Genomic DNA, 22,235 nt, shown 5'->3' with positions numbered 1-22,235 from the left:
AGGTGAGCCTTCTGGATGTGGCCGTCTGCCCTGGCTGGTCTGTCCCCTACATCCCCTGCCCCCAGGGTTTGTGGCAAGGGCGGGTGGAAGAGCACATTCCTCGGCCTACACTGGAGAGATGCACAAAGCTCACGCCCCACTCTCCCCAAAGTCTGGCCCCCATCAGGAGCTGCCTGACTTCTGTCCCATGGCGGTCACTAAGCTTGACTTCAGAACCTCAAAGCGGGAAGGACATGTGGCCCCAGTGGCCAGGGTCCCAGGCCCAAGCCGCAGGTGGCCCCAGAGCTAGAAAGGTCCTCGCCTTTCTTCCCCAAACAATTCCCTCTGGCTGCGTCCAGCCCCACGTCCTTCCTCCTACTGAAGGCGGTAGTCAGCTGAAGGTACCCCCACAACTACATACACGTCCTAGTCCCCAGGACCTGGAGACTAGGCACAGTTGCATTTCTTGCGACAGTGCTTGCCATAGTAGCCCTGCGTTATTCAGGTTGGCCCTGAATCCAAAGACCGATGTCCTCATCAGAGAGGCAGGCAGAGGCTGAGACAGAAAGAGGCCTGGAGAAGAGGAGGTGACCCCTCAATGCTGCAGGCAGCCTGGAGGGTACAGCACAATCCCAGGGGTGCAACACCCAGGAATGAATACAGGGGTTCCCCAGCCCCCTGTAGAACAGAAAGGGCAGACAAAGTGGGGAAGGGAGGCACGCTGACAGGGAAGAGGTAGCAAGCCCTGTGCGGCTGCCTAAGGTCCCCACCACCACCAGGCAACCAGCCCTGCAGAGCCCAGCACATACAGCCAGGAAAGCTCACGGGGCCACCTGGGGGACGGGTTCTAGGGCTGGCTGTCTTCCTCTCACAAAGGCAGAAAGTTTATGATACGTTAGCTGCACTCTCCATCGAAAGAGGCAGAAATGATGAAGTCTGAAGACTTAAAGATGAAGCTTTAGCCACCTGGGAAACAGTTTCTGGACTAATTCCTCCAGAAAGGCTGAAACTTTAGAGTTAATAAGGAAGTCAACATCATCCCTTGCAGCCACTGGTCCCTGAGTAATCCCTTCTGCAAACCTCACCCAGCCATCTACCAGTTCTATTTGAATGCTTCCAGGAACAGGGACCTCACTGCCTCTCAAGGGAACCCATTCCAAAAGTGTTGCTCTGTAAAGTCTTATCATCTGCTATAGTTAGGCCCTGGGAAAATTAGCAACAGTGAAAAAGCAATGCCCCTCTCATTCAAGGGCCTCATTCTCTCTCAAGCACAGCCTAATGCTCTGGAGACAGGGAGGCAGGAAGGGAAGGGAGTCTAGGAAAAGTTTGGCGGCAGTTTTCCTGCTCCAGTGGGAGGAGGGAGACAAGGAGGACGTGGAGGCGTGGTGCCTCCCACTTCCCTTACAGCCCAGGGGTAATTCCAGAAGCACCAGAAGAGGCTGCACGCACCATCCTCACAGTTAGTTCCACTGACACCTGGGGGGCAGCGGCAGGCCCCAGTGACAGAGTCGCAGGTCCCACCATTCTGACATCTGCAGGAGAAGCTGCAGTTCTTGCCGAAGGTGTCCGGAGGACAAGCTACAAAGAGTGACAGGGAAGTGTCAGGGTCACCAGCCAGCACGACACTCTGAGACCCCTTCCTAGGGTTGGAGGCTCTGGGTTTAGAAGCAATTGCCTAGAGATAAAATGATGGCACTTGTACCACATCACCCCTGCCCATGCTCATGGCAGACATCACTAATCGATCACTGACTCCTCTATCTGAACATCAGCGGAGAGAGGAGTCTCTTCCTTCTGAACCAGCTCTTTCAAACAGGCAGAGCCTCACTGACAGTTATGACGGGTCCCCGGCCATCTGAGCTAGAGGAACCCCGCCTGCTGGCTGCCCTTCAGCAGACACCCCTCACTGTCTTAGTTATTTGCTGGCTTGCTTGTTGCTGGACCGTGACGACTGATATTTAGGAAGGACAAACACTTTGGCTCGCTTGTTCCCAAGGAATCCTTACTGCCTGGAACAGTGCCTGGCACAGAGTGAACAGTCAGGGGATGTTTATCAAAGGAATGAACAAATGGATGAGTGAATGGATCTGCACGGAGCCCCCTGCCCAGGGCCAGCAGGCAGGAGTAAAACTGAATGGGCTCAAAGGGCTGTCCCCAGGTCTTGGGGCTCAGAGGCCCCTTCCCAGCCCCCAGCCCCTGCCCAGCTGCCTCACTCTCATTGCAGATGAGCCCAGTCCAGCCCTCGGGGCAGTCACAGCCATCCAGGCCCGGGAGGCAGGTCCCTCCATTCCTGCAGTCATCACAGGTCAAGCTGCAGTCATGGCCAAAGGAGTCATCCAGGCAGACTGGGGGACGGACCAGGATGGGGGGGTTCAGAGCCTGACCCCTGGCCTCAGCAGGCACAGAGGCCAGGCTCAGACCCTCAGGCCAGGGAAGGGGCATAAGGGGCATCCTTGGCCCATGAGGGCCCCAAAAGGGTGACATGGGGGCAGATGCTGGGGCCAGAAGGAGCCCTAACCTGGGAGCTGGGAGCCCGGTCCCGCCCAGGCTCAGCCCACACGAGCTGTGCAAACTGAGCCAGTGGCTCACCCTCTCTGGGCCTTGGTCTAACATGGCATTGCAGGGGTCCTTCCTCACGTCCCCAACCTCTGATTGGATGGCAGCCTAGCCCGAGGGGTTGCTGGCTGCCGGCCCTGCGAGCAGGAGCCCCCGGGGGCTGGGCCTGCGCTCACCAAACTTCTCTGTGAGCGTGTGTTCGCCCCGCAACTCTGCCTCTTCCTCATCAGCCCCGACGTCGTCATCCTGGAAGAGTTGCGGCAGCTCGTCCTGGAGCACGGCAATGTGGGGCAGGGGCCGCACGAAGGGCAGCTCGCCGTCCAGGTCTACCACCGGCTCCTCCAGGGCTGCCAGGGACACAGAGGCCCCTTAGCCCCTGCCACCCACCTGCCTGCCCCAGCGACTCCCCGGCAGATAGGGCTGGGCCTGAGCCCCACCCCAGGGCCCCTGGACACCCTCCTGCTGCCTCCACTACCCCCACCTCCTCAGCCTGGTCCCAGGGGTCATCCCAGCTGTACCCGACCCTCCTTCTCAGGACAGAGAAGGCTCTGGGCCCTGAGGACCTGAACCCTGCCCCTCTGCCCCCAGCTTCATCCCAGCTCTAGGGACTCTGGGGCCTAGAGGGGTAGGGGTGGGAGCAGCTGCCATCAGTCCCAGGAACAACATCACCTTAGGTCTTGGTCTCTTCTCTCACCTGGTCAGGACAGGTGCTGGGTTCCAGGAGGATGCCTGCCTCACCAGCTTCCCCCACCCCACTGTCCCCAATCCCCACACGGCCCTCAGAAGAGGCAGGAACTCAGTGGGTCCCCAGGAGCCCGAGAGCCTCTGAGGTGTGTTGGCCCAGAGAGGCCAGGGGGCAAAAGACCCCAGGCAGGTGGGGGTGGGGTGGGCCAGGCCTGCGGGACGCAGGGTCAGCTGGGGCAAACTTGAGAAGGCAGAGGCCGGTGCTCCGCGGAGGGCGGGAGACTCACGGCTGCAGCCCCTACGGTCCTCGTGCAGCCGGTAGCCGGCCTCGCAGGAGCACTGGAAGGAGCCGGCCAGGTTGGTGCAGCGGTGCTCGCAGCCGCCACTGCTGGAGGCGCACTCATCCACATCTGCGGGCGACCCGGGGCCACTGAGGCCTGTGCTCCCGGGTGGGGAACCAGGGAGGCCCCTGCCCACCCAGTCCTACCCGCAGGACTGAAGCCCTGGTGGCCCTACCAGAGCTGAGTGGCTCATCTCTTGAACCAGCCAGTAAAACTCACCCTCAGCCACAGTGGCCACTCTGGCCGTCCTCCCACCCCAGGGTCAGAGCCATGGCAGACACCTGCTAGAGGGGCCAGGCCCAGCTCCAGGAGAGAGCGGCCAGCGACCTTAGGCCAGACGGAGGGAGGGGGCAGGTCAGCACAGCCCTGCACTCAGCGGGCGCTCAACCAACACCCACAGCCCCGCACGCAGCGGGCGCTCAACCAACGCCCACAGCCCCGCACGCAGCGGGCACTCAACCAACACCCACAGCCCCGCACGCAGCGGGCGCTCAACCAACGCCCACAGCCCCGCATGCAGCGGGCGCTCAACCAACGCCCACAGCCCTGCACTCAGCGGGCACTCAACCAACACCCACAGCCCCACAGCAAAGCACAGAGCAGGCCAACCCCATGCCCACCATGGGGGTACCAGAGCCAGCCCCGTGTCCTTCCTTAGGGCGGCCCTGCTCCCAGGCCACCCCAGCTGTGCAGTGGCAGGGCAGTGCTCACCCTCACAGCCACAGCCATCAGCACTGAGCCGGTAGCCGGCGTAGCAGCCGCACTCGTACCCGCCAGGGTTGTTGGTGCACACCTGCTGGCAGCACGGGCTGTCTGCACAGTCGTCGACATCTGTGGAGCACACACCATGGGCCCCCTGGTACCAGGCACCTGCACGTGCACACGCCCCCACCTGCACACAACTGCATGCAACTGCATACGACCACACACAACCCACACGCCCGACTGCACGTGCACCTGCCCACAGTCTCACGTGTGCACACCTACATTCATGGCGCCTGCAGACAATCGCACCCACCACACAATCACACCCACGCACATGCACATTCCTGGTCCCGCATATGCACACACACAGGACACATGTCACAGCCCCAGGGCCACCCGCCTGTCTGCTGTGGACAAGGTGTTGGGACTGGGGCTAGAGGGTGGGGACTCCATCTGGGAGTCAGGGTCTGAGGTGTGACTTCCAGGACACTGGGTCCTTCCCAGGTGAAGGGGCAGTACTGAGAAGGTGCTGATGGGGCTAAGGGGGTGCCGTGAACATGGGTATGGGCCTGGCGGGCCGATGTGGGACCAAGGGACTTTCCCGGCCAGGATGCTGCCTCTGTCAGGCCTGCCCTACCACCCCGCCTGGGCCCAGGCAGCCAGACCAGGACTCAGGGAGACTGACGAGGACTTCCAAGTCATGGCACGGAACTGATCCCAGACCCAGGGCAGCAGCGGGTCCCTGGAGTGGGGTGCAGGCATCTGGGAGGAGCCAGTGCGCACCGATGCAGGTCCTCTGATCTGTGTCCAGCTCGTAGCCACGGGGACAGGTGCACAGGGGCCCAGCACTGGTGTGGCTGCAGCCATGGGAGCAGCCGCCGTTGTTGGCCTCACAGCTGTTCACGATTTCCATCTCAATCCCTGCCGTGAGACCAGCAACCCGGGGTGTGGGATGGCGGCTAGGATGACCCCCACCTACCTTAGTTCCCCCTACCTCCACCCAGCAGCCAGCCTCGGGCCTGGGGACACCCGTAGGAAACAGCAACATGGAACTCCCAGGCCTTGTCGGGTCTGGGACTCCCTGCCCTCCCTCGACCCTCTGCTCACCCAGGGCTGCCCCTGATTGACAAGGAAGCCCCGCCCTTCAGCCAAAGCAGGCCTTGGGGTCCTGGGGAGCAGCATGGCCATCTCAGGCACCTTCAGCCTGTTGCCGGCTACCCACTCACGGTAGCACTGCCGGCCATCGGCGCCCAGCTCGTAGCCCGCATGACACACGCACTTGAAGGACCCCTGGGTGTTGAGGCAGCCATGGGCACACTGGGCCAGCCCTGCGGCACATTCATCCACATCTGGAGGGAAGAAACCACGGGGAGGGCTCAGAGGTGCCAGGAAGGACCTTTGCATGGGACCAGTGGAAGACAGCACATGGCCTGCTGACACCCAGGGCCTGTGGCCGCATGACACAGGTGTTCAGGGCCAATCCCACTGTCCCTGACGACCACTAGTCACAGCCCTGCACGTCCCCTGGGATGAAGAAGTTGGCACCCACACGGGTCTGACGCTAAGCCCGTTGCGTGACCAGGTGCTGTTACCCAGGCGGCACTTTCCTGGTGTCAGTGAGGACGCGGAACCACACACCACAACACCCCGTGGCCATCCGGTGGGGGCCTGGTGATATGGTCTGGCTGTGTCCCCACCCAAATCTCACCTTGAACTGTAACTCCCACAATTGCCACGTGTGGTGGGAGGAACCCAGTGGGAGGTGATTGAATCATGGGGGCGGGTCTTTCCTGCGCTGTTCTCTTGATAGTGAGTAAGTCTCATGAGATCTGATGGTTTTTAAAATGGGAGTTTCCCTGCACAAGCCCTCTCTTTTCCTACCGCTATCGACGTGAAGTGTGACTTGCTCCTCCTGGCCTTCCGCCATGATTGTGAGGCCGCCCCAAGCCATGTGGAACTGTAAGTCCATTAAACCTCTTTCTTTAGTAAATTGCCCAGTCTTGGGTATGTCTTTATCGGCAGCGTGAAAATGGACTAATACCCTTGGAAACTGACCACTACCTGGTCTGGACACCCGCCACTGCCTCAGAGACTCACCCTGTGGACCACTGGGGCGGCGGCAGCCTGACCCCTCCCCAAGGCTGCTTGGCCCAGGGAAGAGTCAGGAACACCCAGACGTGGAGGGACAGGGTTAACAAATAAACATTGCCCAGCCGTGCTGCAGAGGACGGCGTGGTGTGGCAGAGGGGGCAGAGGGTGCAGCGGTGGGTTCCAAGCAATGGTACCTGCCTGCGACCTGACTCTAAACAAGCACATTCACAAACAGCCCCAGCAAAGCAGCAGCAGAAGCCCATCCCATACGTCCAGGTGTTTCCTGGGCTCAGGAACAATGTCTCCTTTCTTCTTGAGTTCTTTTTTTTTTTATTATTTTATTTATTTATTTATTTATTTATTTATTTATTTATTTTTAGACAGGGTCTCATTCTGTCACCCAGGCTGTAGCGCACTGGTGCAATCATGGCTCACTGTAGCGTCAACCTCCTGGGCTCAAGTGATTCTCCTGCCTCAGCCTCCCGAGTAGCTGGGACCCCTGCCTCGGCCTCCCGGGTAGCTGGGACCCCTGCCTCGGCCTCCCGGGTAGCTGGGACCCCTGCCTCGGCCTCCCGGGTAGCTGGGACCCCTGCCTCGGCCTCCCGGGTAGCTGGGACCCCTGCCTCGGCCTCCCGGGTAGCTGGGACCCCTGCCTCGGCCTCCCGGGTAGCTGGGACCCCTGCCTCGGCCTCCCGGGTAGCTGGGACCCCTGCCTCGGCCTCCCGGGTAGCTGGGACCCCTGCCTCGGCCTCCCGGGTAGCTGGGACCCCTGCCTCGGCCTCCCGGGTAGCTGGGACCCCTGCCTCGGCCTCCCGGGTAGCTGGGACCCCTGCCTCGGCCTCCCGGGTAGCTGGGACCCCTGCCTCGGCCTCCCGGGTAGCTGGGACCCCTGCCTCGGCCTCCCGGGTAGCTGGGACCCCTGCCTCGGCCTCCCGGGTAGCTGGGACCCCTGCCTCGGCCTCCCGGGTAGCTGGGACCCCTGCCTCGGCCTCCCGGGTAGCTGGGACCCCTGCCTCGGCCTCCCGGGTAGCTGGGACCCCTGCCTCGGCCTCCCGGGTAGCTGGGACCCCTGCCTCGGCCTCCCGGGTAGCTGGGACCCCTGCCTCGGCCTCCCGGGTAGCTGGGACCCCTGCCTCGGCCTCCCGGGTAGCTGGGACCCCTGCCTCGGCCTCCCGGGTAGCTGGGACCCCTGCCTCGGCCTCCCGGGTAGCTGGGACCCCTGCCTCGGCCTCCCGGGTAGCTGGGACTCCTGCCTCGGCCTCCCGGGTAGCTGGGACCACAGGTGTTCACCACCATGCTCAGCTAGTTGGGTTCTCTTATTTTTTTGTACATACAGGATCTCATTATGTTGCCCAGGCTGGTCTTGAACTCCTAAACTCAAGTGATCTGCCCACCTTGGCCTCCCAAAGTGCTGGGATTAGAGGTGTGAGCCACCACGCCTGGCCCCTTTTTTTTTTTTTTTTTTAAGAGACAGAATCTTGCTCTGCCACCCAGGCTGGAGTGCAGTGGCGTGATCATAGCTCACTGCAGCCTTGACCTCCTGGGCTCAAGTGATCCTCCTGTCTCAGATTCTTGAGTAGCTAGGACTCCAGACAGTACCACCACACCTGGCTAATTAAAAAAAAAATTGTTTAGAGACAGGGTCTCGCCATGTTGCCTAGGCTGGTCTTGAGCAACTGGGCTTAAGCGGTCCTCCCTCCTTGGCCTACCAAAGTGCTGGGATTACAGGTGTGAGCCACAGCGCTTGGCTCATTTCTCCTTTTCTCTTATTCATCTCTTCAGTTTTCCTGCTAAGCAGGCACTACTTAGGAAATACAATAGTTTAGCCCAGGCACAGTGGCTCACGCCTGTAATCCCAGCCCTGTGGGAGTCCGAGGCGGGCAGATCACAAGGTCAGGAGATCAAGACCATCCTGGCCAACATGGTGAAACCCCGTCTCGACTAAAAATACAAAAAATTAGCCAGGCGTGGCGGCGCCTGTAGTCCCAGCTGCTGGGGAGGCTGAGGCAGGAGAATGGTGTCAACCCGGGAGGCGGAGCTTGCAGTGAGCTGAGATCGCGCCACTGCACTCCAGCCTGGGTGATAGAGCGAGACTCTGTCTCAAAAAAAAAGGAAATACAATAGTTTAAAAACTATAAGCAACACCTGGGCTCCCTGGCTCACTCCTGGTGAAATGAGCCTCGGGCTGGGAGCAGCTTTTGCCAGCCTTCCTACCCTCGCCCCTTAGCCCCCAGCAAGGGAGATGAGACCGCCACATCCCAGGTCACCCAAGGGGGCAAGGCCAAAGGGCCTGGTCTCATGGGAGGCTACGGCCCCAGAGTTAGACACGGGTCCCTCCACAGTGCCTGGGTGCGCTTTCTGACCCTGGGCGGGGCGGGGCAGGGGAGGTCCTACCTTCACAGGCCTTGCCGTCTGCTGCTAGCTGATAGCCCGCGTGGCACTCACAGTGGGCGAGGCCCCGGATCACCTGGCACCTGTGCATGCAGCCGCCGTTCCTGTCGGCACACGGGCTTCTCCCTGCAGCCACGGACCCGAGGAGGGGGTTGGGGAGAGGAGACCCCAGTGGCTGCAGGGCGCCTGCACCCAGGCTTCTTGTGAGACCCCTCACCCAGTGCTCTCCCCACTCTGTGCTCCAGGCTGATGGGCTGGGCAGCGGGTCTCGCTCCTCCCAGGTGCGGGAAGCCCCCAAGACACCGAGAAGACTCTGCAGTCTCAGGATGAGGCCAGCCAGCCCAGGTCAGGCAGCGGCCCAGGCCAGCTCCTCCCACCACCCTTCTCGGCCCGGGTGCTGGCGCTGACACCAGGGCGGTGGCCCCCAGCTCTGTGACTCTGGCCCCTTCAGGCCCACACTGGGGAGGACCTAGAGGCCAGGTGGGGGCATTCTCTCAGCACCTGCCCCACCCACAGCCCCCATTTCCATATTCTGGAGGACTGCTGAGTCTGCCACACGGTCACCATCAGCAAAGCCCCCCGCTTCCACACAAGCAGCCCTGAGGACTCAGAGCAAAGTGCCAAACCGGGCTGGCCTGCCTCCTCCTCCCAAGGGCAGCAAGCCTCAGGTGGGCACCTACGGAAATGAGGCGGCCCCCATCAGGTGGGCACCTACAGCAGTGAGGCGGCCCCCATCAGGTGGGCACCTACAGCAGTGAGGCGGCCCCCATCAGGTGGGCACCTACAGCAGTGAGGCGGCCCCCATCAGGTGGGCACCTACAGCAGTGAGGCGGCCCCCATCCTGAGCTTCCTGGCCCCAAATGTGCCATCCCGGGGCGCAGCCTAATGGGCTGGGCCATGCCCTACCAGGCCTCTCAGCAGCCTTGGGGGCCTCCTGAAGACTCACTTCCCCTAACAGCCCAGGCAAGGCAGCTTGTCCTGCCCTCCACCCCCAGGGGAGGTCCTCCTTCCCTCCCGGGCTGGCGGCACTCACGGACACAGCGCCTTCCGTCCTCCTGGAGCTGGAACCCGGGCCGGCACTGGCAGCGATGCCGAGTGATCGTGAGCTGGACACAGTGGTGCTGGCAGCCGCCATTGCCCAGGGCACAGGAGTTAATGGCTGGGGACACAGGGAGGACCCCAAGTCAGCCCAAGAGGACACCTGGCCAACAGTCTGTCCCTGGCTGGCACGGAGCAGGGAGTGGCATGGCCACTTCCTCCTGCTGTAGGACCCCTCCCGGCCACTCCGAGCCCCTTCGCCTTTTCATCTCCATTGTCACACGCTGCTCCCTGCCCAGCTCACAGGCCTGGTTTTGCCTTCTCTGCTGCCTACAGGATCCTCAGGCCTGTGGGGGATTCACTGGATCCTCCGGCCCTGGCCTGCTCAAGGGCTGGACACAGAAGGGGACCCCACCCAGACAGAAGCCCAACACCCTCCAGCACAGAACACTAAGCACCAGGGGTCTCTGAGAAGCTGCGAGCGAGGGCTCAGTGCCCCAGCAGGCCACATCTCCCTGGAGGAGGATGCAGGCTGGCAGGGGGTGACTGAGACCCAGGCATCTCACCATTGTGGTCCTTAGGCCAGGGCAGGGGCAGGTGTGGGGACGCCGTGGACAGCTGCCATGGGCCACAGGCTTGGCCCCCAGTTCCCAAGGGACCAGCACAGCTCCTACCCACCCCAGGCCAGGCCACACCTCACGCCTGACCCCACTCAGTGCCCATGCCCCCATTTCTTCGTGCACATTCCTGCAGAGCGTGGACTGTGGGGCCAGGTTGGCCCAGTGGGTGCCTGTACCCCGTGGATGGATGGGGTTGTGCCCTGAGCTGGCCCAGGGAGGCAGGGAGAGGGCGCTGGGCCAGGCTGGGCACTGGACCTCTGCCAGAAGCAGCAGCCAGCCCCTCAGCGGGGGTTTGGTTACTGTCAAGTCTGGCAGTCGCCTTGTGGTTAGGGAGGGAGTCAGCCCCGAGCTCAGAGGGAAGCCGCAAGAATGTGCTGTTGCCTGTGCCCAGGCAGGGGAGGCCGTCTGCCCAAGCCTGTGCCCAGAGCAATCCCAAACCCCATTACCAAAGCACCGAGACTCTCTCGGAGTGGGGAGGCTTCTTTGAGATGCCGCCTCCTCTGGGACACCTCCTGGGGGGCTGCCACCATCCCTGGGAGGTGGCTGGGCCTGGGGCTGAGACTGGGGAACCCGTCTACTGTTGCTGCATGGCGGATGGGAAGCCCGGCACCACAGAGGGGAGGGCGGTCAGAGGTCAACAGAGCAGGCAGCGGCTGCAGCAGCAGAGTTGCCTCTGGGCCCTGAGAAGGCAAAGCCCCCTCAGAGCAAGCTGGCTTAAAAACCCACTGCGCTCGCCGTACCTGTCCCACAGGGGAGCAGGCGCTGAGGGTCCCCTCCTGGGGCAGAGCCAGCCTTGGGAGGCTGTTGGGGGTCGCAGTGATGGCTCTGTCTCCTGCCCCACGTGTCCCTGGCACATGCAGGCTGTGGGGAACCCAGGGCAGAACTCAGGTAAGCCCGTCTGCCTCTGAGCCCCGAGCACCATCCACCTACCTGCCCAGACAAGATGGGAGCTGTCCTGGCCCCCAGGCCCGGCCTGCCTTACCTGAGATGGCTCTGCTGAAGCCACTACCGTGGCTCCAGGGGCCTCTGACCATGGCCTGCGTCAGCCCCGCCTTCCCGGGGGCCCTGTTTATTGTGTTCACTACAGCAACAGCACCCCTGTCTGGAACACGTAATAGGAAACAGACCCCCTCCTGGCAGGGCCAGGCAGGCACAGGGGGTACAGAGCCCATGGCAGGGAAGCTGGGCCGTCAGGACCCAGGCGCCACAAGGGCCCAGGAGGCTGTGGCAGGGCTCGGAAAAAAACAGACTTCTCATTAGCCCCTCCAGACAGGCAGAGCCCCGAGACACACCCAGGGACCACCGGGCATGGCGCCCACTGGAGCCCACCAGCGCGGGGGGATCAGAGGCAGGGATCCCCCCAGAGCCTGTCCTCTTGCTACTCCAGTCCGCACAGTTCTAACACCCCAGATGCTCCCAAGCTGTGTGCAGCCGGGAGCCAAGCCCAGTGTCGTCGCATATATCCTGTGCCACGGATTCCCAGAAAGCTGAACCAGGCAGATTTTCGCCAGCACTGGGATGTGCAGCTCAGGAAGGGCCACCCCTGCGTGGCCAGTGCCCAGCACTGCTAGGGATGTGTCCAGACCCCTTGGGACACTGAGACCCAGCTGCAAAACACACAGCCCAGCCACCCCTGCCCAGGCCACAGCCAAAGGTTCACACCTGCTACAGCCCTCCAAAGTGGACCAAGCTCAGACCCGGCAAAGCTGAGTGTGTCCATCAGACATGGACTGGGAATTTGCCTCCCAGTGGGGGAAGACCCTCCCTGCCTGTGCTCCACAGCCCTCACCTGGCTCACCTGCAGACAGATGCGGGCTCGACAGCAAGCCCTACCGTGTCTTTCACTTCTTTAATACTGAAGTGATGTTTTCTCAAAGGAAAAAATCCCCACCCAGTGAGGGTTTGATGGTCAGCGTGCATAATCACACCGGGTGCTTCCACAATCCGGCCCAACATTTCTGCCTCTTCCTGACTCTGGAGTCTTGTTCTGCCAAGGCCTAACTTCGGTCCTTGTCCACTTCCAGATCAGATGCAACTGACTGTTGTTGGGGGGACACTCTGTTATGAATGGAATGTGTCCCCCCTAAAAAAATCCTATGTTGGAGCCTTAATCCCCAAGGTGAATGTATTCGGAGATAGGGTCTCTGAGAGGGAATAGGGTGGGGCCCTGACCAGGTAGGATTCATGTCCTTGTAGGAAGAGACACAGAGCACGCTCTCCATTATGGCAGCCAGAGCTGCCTGGGTCACCCTAACTCCCCAGTTTGCCAATTCTAGGAGACATCACTCCAGCCCAGGCACATGCAGGTCCACTCGGGCTGGGGTGCAATTCCAACCTCTGCCAGAAGGAGGCGGCACCACCCAGGATTCTGCCAAATGTGAGGCTGAAGCTCTGCAAAGGTAAAGGGGCCTCCTTCCGCCTGAGCTGGCTTGGTCTCTGCTCGAGGCACAGCATCCTGGGCGGCGGAGGGAGTGGAGGGTGGGGCATCGGCGGCCAGGCCCAGCCTCTGAGCTCGTTGGCTGACTGCGGGCTGCGCCGAGGCAGGGGCTGGATGCAGGCCCACCAGCTTCTCTGCCCAAGCCTCCAAACCCAGCCCAGTGGTTTCGAGGCCAGCTCTCCAGGGTGGTTCTTGTCCCTGCTGGTTTCACGAGGCTTGTAATTACTGCCCTCAGATTGGGATGGTTTCTAGATCTTGAGTCTCCTGCCACATGTGGTCAGTAGTCACCTGCAGCCCTGCCTTCTAGGAAGCCCTCTGTTGGGGACAGGGACAGGATGGCAGGCTGGGGTGCGTGTTCATCCCCCAGCTCCCCCCCAGGCGGCCCTGCCCTGTACACCTGCCCCATCCCCTGCCCTCTCAATGGGGCCTCTTTGTCGCACAGGCGCACTACTGACTCACAGCCTGTAAGAGTAGCTGTCTTCATCCACACGCCAAGGGGTCTGAGCCCATGATGTCACCCCAACAACATAGAGCACCAGGCAAACACTGGCCCTTCAGCATGGCCACCAGGTGTCCAGAAACAGAGCAGGGAGGGAAACGCCCGCCACCCCCCTCCATGGACCACGCTAAGCTGACCCCACAACCCACACCCCAGCAAGGCCCCCACCCCTGGCCAGGGCCAGATCATCCTGCCCAGCGCCTGCCTTTCTGGATGGTCAGCTCGTCCCATGCTTGGCTGCAGTGGTCCAGACCCACTGGCCAAGGTGACAGGTGGGTCCCTAGAGACAAGTGCTAGCAGTGCCCTACTGGCCTACCAGGGGCACCGGGCACTTTAGGGAGTGGCGGGCGGCAGCTGGACCACACACATGGAATGAAGGAGGCCAGACGGCGGGGGCCAACGGGGTCACTCCCAGGTGGGAGCCGCAGGGCGCACCATGGGCACCCAATGCCCTCAGTGCCTGCACCGCCACATGCGCCTACTCACTGCTGAGCGTCAGCTCCGACCTGCCCTCCTGGGGGAGGCCCCGACCCAGGGTTGCGTGAGCATCACACTGGTTCAGCTTCTCCAGAGCGTTTAGGAAGGCACCTCACTTGTCACCAGAGTCCCGGGAGGGCAGGCCTGGTCTATATTGACAGGACAGCAACCCACTGCCTACGCAGTGCCCGGCAGCAGCACATCAGGCGGCGGTCAGAGGGCAGCAAGGCGGCCAGCCCTGGCCCTTCAGCACAAGCCAAAGGCCTGCCAGCAGCCTCCCCCGGGTCGGGCCTCCCCTCCAAGAAGGAACCAAGGGGCCGGGGGGGCGTCTATGCAGCCTCTCACTGCCGTGATGGGGAGACCCAGGCCCGGGTAGGGAAGAGTCTGCCCCAGGGCACACAGCACACCCATGGCAGAGCCGGGTGGGGAGGCAGGGCTGGGAGGCCTCCCCTAGCCGTGTGCATATGAATCCATCCAACTCTGGGGGACACAGGCAGGGGGTGGCCAGGCCACCAGGGGGTGACAACAGAGTCCCCTCCCCAACAGTGTTCATCCCAAAGGCCTGATGGGCATGGGCTGAGAAGGGGAGAAGGACAGAGGGCCCACCTCTTCCCTGGGGTGGCACAGGGTGTTTCATCTGGAGGGACCTCTGCTGGTTAAGCCAGTGACATCTGTGGCCCTCAGACAGGGCCCAGCAGTGCTGCTCAACCCAGGGCACATGAGGGAACAGCCATGTCCAAGGCTAGGGTCCAGAGTCAGCCAGGCTGCCTCCGGGGTCATGGGCGGGCATCGTGCTGGCCCAGAGCACCCCAGGTACACAGAAGCGGAGGCCTCCAGTGCAGTGTTAGACCACATGGGAGCTGCTCTCCTCTCTGAGTGTTGCATGCTGGCACTCTGCAGGGTGTCACGAAAACCAAGAATGATGGCCCCAGACACTCGGGCCAGACCACTGCTCCCCACACCACCGGGGAAGGCAAGGGCGGGCTCAGGTTTAGGGGCTGAGAATGAGAAGCAAGCTTGGCCCCACCCTCGGGCCTCACTGGGCCCTGCTCTTCCCACCCCAGAGACTGGGCGCCCTGGGCAATGGGGCACACCAGGACTGGGCGGGCAGGGCTGGGGAACGAGGACCCACACTCTCACAGTGTGGGAGCCACTGGCAAAGTCCTTCTTGTAGATTCTCTTTTGAGAGGGGAACCCTTTTGGTGTCTGATTTCCATAAGATCATCTAGAAAGCAGGGAGGTATGGAGGTTGTACCTTTCCTGCCCTCTCTGCCTCAGAGACAAGTTCAAGTGTGTTTCAAGGCCCCTCTGGGGTGTTTTAAGGCCCCCCTCAGGTGCAGCCTCCTCTGGGGCCTTCCCAGATTGCTCCGGGCCCTGGAGGTGTCAGCCCCCTGAGAGCTCCGGCCCCATGCTGGGGAAGGAAGGGTGGATTTTTAGGCAGCTTCTCCACCAGCCTCTCTGTAAGCCTCACTCCAAGCTGCTAGAGGGGAGTCTAACCGCAGAGCCTCAAGCCTGTGGGGGCATGTTCCTTGTCCCCCTGCAAAGCCCCAGGAGGGGTCACGACACCCTCCCGGCCAGGAGGACCCCAGCAGGCCTGGGGGAGGGGCTCCACAGCAGCCCCAGGTTCCAGCTGAGCAGCCCTGGGTTCCAGCCCAGCAGCCCGCCCACAACTGGCCCATGGCGGGTGGGAGAGGCCACTCCTGAGGACCAAGGTCTGGGCAGAGGGTGCCAGTGTGAACCAGAAGATGCCCCCACACTGAGGCCGGAAGGTAAGGCAGTGGAGGGCAAAGGGTCTCAAACTCCCCAGGGGCCAGAAATCCAGCCCTACCCCCATCAAGCCCTCAGAGTCCAGGCAGCCTGGAACGGACTGGGTGGGCAGTGCCCTCTAACAGGCCCAGGCCGAGCTGCCGCAGGAGACCCCCCACAGGGCAGCCCTTGGCCAGGAGCTGAGATGCCCCAACACCCTCCCCATCCCAGGCCAGCATCTCAGGCCCACAGCCTGGCCAGGTCCCTCAGCAACAAGAAGCGGCTTAAGACGGTGAGGCACCCCTCAAACAAACACGCCTGGCTCTGCCTGGGAGGTGGCCCCCAGGGGACTCTGTCCCCGGTCTAGAAGCTTTTCAGGCCCCCACAGAGAGCAGCTCCCACTGGGCCCAGGCTGACAAACCCACGCCAATCCTGGAAACTCCCGGGAGACTGAGGAACTGGCCCCACCCCTGCAGGCGTCAGCTCCCAGGAACTCGCCATCTGGTATCCCCCACCCACAGCTCCCACACAGAGGCCACCATGGGCAAGGGACAAGGGGGGACAACATGCCCCAGAGAGTGCCAGGAAGGGGGTCTGGATGGTGCCAGGCAGGGTGGCCTGGGAATGGGGCTAGTCCTCACGTGTCCCCAGGTCAGGGGTCGCCAGGCCACCACCGGGGACTTCAGAGAGAGGAAGGCGTTTCTCCAACTCGACTAGCCAAACGCTAGTGGGACCCAAGTCACTCTTGTTGCCAAAGCGAGGGTCACCACCTGTTCCCAGGGGGTGAAACCAACAGCATCTTCTGTAGCAAAACAGACGCATCACAGCTCCGGGGCTGTATTTCCTGAAGCTTCGGTGTAAAGACTTTGCTGGGAGCCTCAGTCAAATGAAAGAGAAGGTGCACTCCGAGGTCACTGCTCTGCGTCCAGCAGACCCCTGAGTAGGTGAACGCACTTAAGTGACAGGCTGGTACGCAGGCGAGAGTCTCACCTGGGCCCTCCATGGGGCGAGGAGGCCAGGAGCCGGGCACCAGCCCTGGAGAAGGCTGTGGAGGCACCAGGAGCCCACCACTCACACAGGAGGCACCCTGGGGGGGTGACGGCCAGAGGGGCCCCGAGGTCCCAGGAGCCTCCTGCCAGGCTGTGCAGGCCCTGCCCAGGGGCCCTGGCATCTGGCCCAGAGAAGACCTTTAAAATGGGCGAGCACCACAAATTAAGCCTTCTGGGGCCCCAAGTGTGCAGACATCCCTAGGACGGCCTCCTGGGAGGCAAATCCCAGAAGGCCTGGCTATAGGAGGAGGCTCCAGCCAGGTGAGTGATGGGTGGGTGGGCAGTGGGTTGTGGTGGGTGGGGTGGTCCTTGTCCCTTTTGAGGGTTTCAGGGAAGGTCACCATCACACAGATGGTGAAAACAAAGCCTAGGAGAGTGAGTGTCCCAAGGCCTCCCCCCACCCTCACAGTAGGAGGCCAGGAGAGGCCCCACTGGGCTGATACCTGGGCTACCCTTCTACAAGGAAGACCCCGCCTGAGAGGAGGATCAAGAAAAGGATATGCCCCCCCAAGAGCTGCCTCTTCCAGGGGGCCTGAGGGGACCAGGGGGTGCAAGGCTAAAGTGCCCCAGGCTCCCAGAAGCCCCCACAGGGCAGCGGGCTGGGGCCGCACCCCCGTCTCTGTTGTCCAGAAGTACATCACAACATTCCTGCATCTGTTTCTACTTTCAGACCCAGGGAAACTTTACAGAGCGGCTGCCTGGATCCCCACGGCGGCCGGGACATGTGAGTGTGTGCCAGGGGGGCCCCGGGGCTGGCGGGCCGCCCTGCCACATCGCAGGCAGGACCGGGAAGGAGGCTGCTCAGAGCCGGCCTGGGCCCCGCTCCGGGCCTCCAAGGCAGAAAGAAGGGGCGTCCTGACCCCTGTCACCCAGAGAACGACCCCCCATGCCTCCCAGACAGAAGCCAGCAAGAGGGTCAGTCCTGTCCTTGCTTGGGGCACCTGTGTCCAGAGCCAGCCAGGAGCAGGGGTGCCGAAGGGTGAGGGTGGCTGACTGGCTACTTACTCTTCACCCCAGATTCCTGGGCTCCAGCCCCCTGCTCAGCCCTGTGCCGGTTCCCCGGGGCCTGGCACCTCCCCTGCTTCCCTCTAACCCTCCCTCCCTGCGGCCACAGTCTGTGTCCCCGACGCCTCCTCCAGCCCATTCCAACAGCCAAGAGACCCCGCAGAGGAAGCTGAGGGACAGGGTCCCGCTTCTTGGTCACCCCTACCCCACCTGCCACAGCCCACACCCTCAGCCCACACCCTCCAAGCTCCCCAAGGCTGGGCAGGGATCACCTGGGCCCACAAAGCCCGGCTCTGCAGGCGAAGGGTGGCCTCACGCAGCTCCTGCCCTGGACCAGGCCTCCTCGGCCAGCGTCCCCCACCACCTAGCAAGTGACCCAGGTCTCCCTCAAATCAAATCTAGGGGACATCACAACCAGGCTAGGTCCCTGCTGATCAACCACGGCAGCTTCTGTTGTAGAGAATCTTTAATAGGAGCTCCACCCACGGGCTCACTCCCCTGTCCACTGGGAGAGGCCTCAGCATCACAGCGGGGCTTAGTGTGGCTGCAGAGGGTCTGCAGCCGGGGTCCTGGGGACCTGGCAACTTGGCATTCAGTCCCTTTACCGGCCTGAGCCTGGGGCAAGGTGCGGGCGGATTCCATAGAGCCATGCTCCGCAGGAAGGAGCCACCGCCAGAGCGGCCTCTGCCTCTCCATGTCCACAGCCACCCTCTCAGGCCAGGCCTGGGCACACCCCAGAGGGCAGGGATGGCCGAAGCCAGGAGCCCAGGCAGGGTCTCCAGGTGACACTCACCCAGGCAGGTCCTGCTGTCAGTGTGGAGCCGGAAGCCGGGCATGCACTCACAGAGGTAGGAGCCTAGGGTGTTCACGCACCGGTGCTGGCAGCCACCGTTGTGGGTTCGGCATTCGTCCACATCTGAGCAGGAACGGGGAAGGATCAGCAGCTGGGCACCTGTGCCTTCCTGCCTTGCCGACACAGCCCCCCAGGTGCCGGGGGCCCAGACCCAGGACCCTCCTGTGCCTCAAGGGCACCACCCATGAGCCCTTCACCCACATTTGCCGGAGCCGGAGCAGAAGAGACAGGGTCTGTGCTCCCACCTTGGACACCTGCTCAAGAAGGAAGAGCCACCGCCTCGAGGGCCAGCCAGAAGGTGGGGAGCAGCAGAGGGCTCCAAGGACAGGCTGGGCCTCTAGCGCCTTTCAAGACTGAACCGGGAGCGCACCCGGTTTTCTTAAGTCCAAATCCACAAAGTGCTTCCTGGGCAGTGTCAACCGCTCCACCAGGACCCACAAGCCCAAAAAGAGAAACTGACAGCTTTTGAGACGGCCATGCCCAGGCTGTGGGGGGAAGGAAGCCTGAGAAAGGGGAGGGCGTGCTGGCTTCAAGAGTGTCCCCACAGTTCATGGCCATCTGGAGCCTCCCAGTGAGGCCTTGTCCGGAAACAGGGTCTTTGCAGCTGTCCTAAGTTCAGGCTCGAGATGAGATTGTTCTGGATGAGGGTGAGCCCTAAATCCAATGCGCCTGTCCCAACAAGAGACACACAGAGAGGGCCATGTGGAGACCAGGCAGATATTGGTGACGAGGCTACAAGCTAAGGATGGCCGGAAGGAAGAGGCCAGGAAGGTCCTCTCTACAGGTTCACAGGGAGCGTGGCCCCGCGGACACCTTGGGTTCAGAATCCTGGCCTCCAGATGGTGACAGAAGAAACTTCTATTGTTTGTAGCCACCCCGTTTGCCGTGTTTGTTCCAGCAGCCCTGGGAAACCAATGCAGCTGGAGTCAGCCTGGGCCCCCCACACCCACAGGCTCCCCATGCAAGGACCCAGAAGGGCACCACATCCCAGGGCAAGAGCCCTTGCTGTGCCAGCACCCTCCCCCGTGAAGTGCCACCCACCATCCCGGAGCAGCCCAGACCCCGTCAGACCCTCCCTGCCCAAGGGCCAGCTCGGTTTAGAACCACGTGTCCTCAGGCTCCAGACTTAGCTGAGGCCCCACTCAAAGGCAGGAGAGGGGAGTAGGAGAGCAGGAAGGGGTCGAGGGCAGCCTGGTCCTGAGGCCTCTCCCCGCATCTGCACTGCCTGGACTTCCACAGCCTGGGGACCGGCCAAGGGGAGCAGAGCAGCAGTCCAAGGCCACGGACACCTCGCAGGACGCTTGTCCCTCCCACTGCTTACCAAGCCCCCTGAACGAGCGTGGCTGAAGAGAGCAGGGAGGGATCCAAGGGCAGGTCCACTTTTGAGAGGACACCTCCCACCACAGGACACCTGGGCCTACCTGCTCCTGTCCCCAGCCCCGTGGCACAGGCCACAGGGAAAGTGCTGGCTGGAAGCCAGAGGCCCAGCAGGACCCCTGGGATGTACCACGAGCTGAGAGCCGGTGGTGCTCCAGGCATCCTTCCCCTGAGACCCTGCCAGGGCTGGAGACCCAGGGGGCTGCAGGCCCACGTCGCCAAGCTGGGCCTCAGGGGAATCCAGGCAGCGATCGAGGCAAACAGAACAGAGCAGACAGGCAGGAGGCCACAGGCTTCCTGGACACCTGTGCATGCGGCCCCTGGGCTAACCTGGGTCAGAAGCCCTGCAGCTGCTGGGCCCCTGCCAGCCGGCCAGAGCACCCGGCACACAGGGGCTCTCAGAGGGGAAGCCAGCAGTGGGGATAAACAGAGCTGTGCAGCCTCAGCACTGCCCAGAGAACATGCCATGACCCCCACCAGAGAGACTTCCAGAAGCACTCCAGGAGGACTCTCCTCAGGGTCCGGGGCCTCTGGGCATGGCGGAAGCTCTGGAAGTGCCAGTAGTGCCCCGGCCAGAGAGGCCAAGGCCAACACGAGGGAGAGACCACGTGTGCCACACGGACAGCACAGACCAACTACAGGAGGTGCCAGGAGAGGAGGGCGAGAGCCCGGCACCCAGGCCAGGGCAGACATGGGCATTGCGCCAGGCACCGCAGTCCATGCCTGCTACTCAGGCCAGGTGATACCTTTTTTTTTTTTTTTTTTGAGATAGTCTCGCTCTGTCACCCAGGCTAGAGTGCAATGGCGCAACCTCGGCTCATTGCAACCTCCGCCTCCCGGGTTCAAGCGGTTCTCCCTGCCTCAGACTCCTTAGTAGCTGGGATTACAGGCACCCGCCACCACGCCCGGCTAATTTTTGTATTTTTAATAGAGACAGGGTTTCGCCATGTTGGCCAGGCTGGTCTCGAACTCCTGACCTCAGGTGATCCACCCACCTTGGCCTCCCAAAGTGCTGAGATTACAGGCATGAGCCACCACGCCCAACCCAGGTGACACCTTTTATCCGACAACCTCACCCACCCTGCAGCCGGGTTCACAGATCCGAAGAGAGGGAGGGGCCGCTGACAGCCGCCAAAGAGTCACCATGGGGAGAAAAACACACAGGTGCTCTTCTGAAAGCTATGAGCCGAGCATCTGGGGCCCTCTGGCCAGGGTGACAATGGAGGCCCTGCCTGCTGACCTTGCCTCGAGAGGGAAGGCAACATTTAGCTCAAAATGCCACCGGCAGACTCCCACTGGGCGTGGCATCGCTGGGAGAAAATACTACCATTTCAAAAGACAAGTCCTCGACCGCGTGGGAAGCATGGCTGGCCTGATCCCTCGCTTCCAGGGACTGCACAGAGCCAAGGTCTCCCTAATTCTGCTTAACAATCGCCAGGTCCACGATTGGCTGTGACCACCAAGGCCTTCCCACCACCCTCCAGTTCCCACCCACGGTCCCCGTGAAAATGCCCGCCTTCCGGGCTCCATCCTGAAACTCCAGCGTCGGAGCACTGTTGACAGGTGCAAGCAGCCAGCGGCAGCACACACCAAGAAGCTCTTCATAGCTGTCTCTGAGCCCGAGTCAATGGATGGCACCCACCCGCCAGGCTGTGCCCGCCACCTATGGAAACCCTGCCGCCCATCCACGCTCTGAGAATGTGCCTGCAACCCAGAGACGACACGAACAGCCCCAGGAGGCCAGGGTCTCTGCCTGGCACCTCCAGGGCCATCCACTCCCTGCACAAGCCACCCCCACTCTGGGGAGACCCCCAGGGTCCCTAAGCCCTGAGGCTGCCTCCCAGAGGGGGCTGCAAATGAGAGCAGGAGCCCCTCTCCACCTGCACCAAGAAGTCGTCACCGCAACCTTCACAAAGGCCGGGATGGTTTGCGGGAAGAAGCTGGAAAGCAAAGGGTTAATGGGCCCCCAACAGCGCCCCAAAGAAGCTGGAGGGACAGAGGGACCTGGTGCCCTCCAATGAGAGTCAGCTGGGGGGCAGATTCATGCCCACTGGGCAGGGCAGTGTGGGTGGCACCCACCTGAAGGGCTCAGGAAGGAGACCCTTTCCCCCTGAGCTCAGATCCCTCCATCCAAGATCCCCAAGAGGGTCTCTGAAAAGTAACGATGTAAGTGTCTTCCTGCTACGTGGACAGGAACACTGGGACTCCAGCATCCCAGCCGGGCTCGGCCCCGCCTCTCTCAGCCACTAGTCCCTCCAGAAATTCCATGATCCCTCCAAAAATGCACAGGCCCAGGTCAGCTAGGCCAAGCCCTTCTCACCCCAGCCGCACCATCTGGCAGTGGCAGGGGGCTGTGGTGGGGGAGACAGGGCCTGAGTGGGGGTGCT

General features: G+C 62.2%; 1 protein-coding gene across 50 annotated transcripts in view; it reads right to left on the bottom strand.

The window, feature by feature from the left end:
• The window catches only part of LOC100434611 (multiple epidermal growth factor-like domains protein 6), a 123,931-nt gene that overhangs the window by 18,570 nt on the left and 83,126 nt on the right, over positions 1-22,235 (bottom strand). For 39 of the 50 annotated variants that reach the window (XM_054542467.2, XM_054542489.2, XM_054542422.2 and 36 more), the window contains 10 exons: positions 18,412-18,534; positions 9,781-9,906; positions 8,751-8,873; positions 5,492-5,614; positions 5,049-5,186; positions 4,272-4,391; positions 3,507-3,629; positions 2,712-2,882; positions 2,193-2,324; positions 1,429-1,557 (listed from right to left, as the gene is read on the bottom strand). In XM_054542467.2, coding sequence (XP_054398442.1) covers positions 1,429-1,557; positions 2,193-2,324; positions 2,712-2,882; positions 3,507-3,629; positions 4,272-4,391; positions 5,049-5,186; positions 5,492-5,614; positions 8,751-8,873; positions 9,781-9,906; positions 18,412-18,534 — 1,308 coding nt within the window. The remainder of the gene's footprint in view (positions 1-1,428; positions 1,558-2,192; positions 2,325-2,711; positions 2,883-3,506; positions 3,630-4,271; positions 4,392-5,048; positions 5,187-5,491; positions 5,615-8,750; positions 8,874-9,780; positions 9,907-18,411; positions 18,535-22,235) is intronic. The other 11 variants (XM_063715654.1, XM_054542434.2, XM_063715671.1 and 8 more) reach the window with 2 other exon arrangements.

Source organism: Pongo abelii, chromosome 1 (assembly GCF_028885655.2).
Source record: "Pongo abelii isolate AG06213 chromosome 1, NHGRI_mPonAbe1-v2.0_pri, whole genome shotgun sequence".
NCBI classification, from domain to species: Eukaryota; Metazoa; Chordata; class Mammalia; order Primates; family Hominidae; genus Pongo; species Pongo abelii.
Note: the sequence above shows the minus strand (reverse complement) of the source record. Positions and strands in the feature narration are given on the sequence as shown.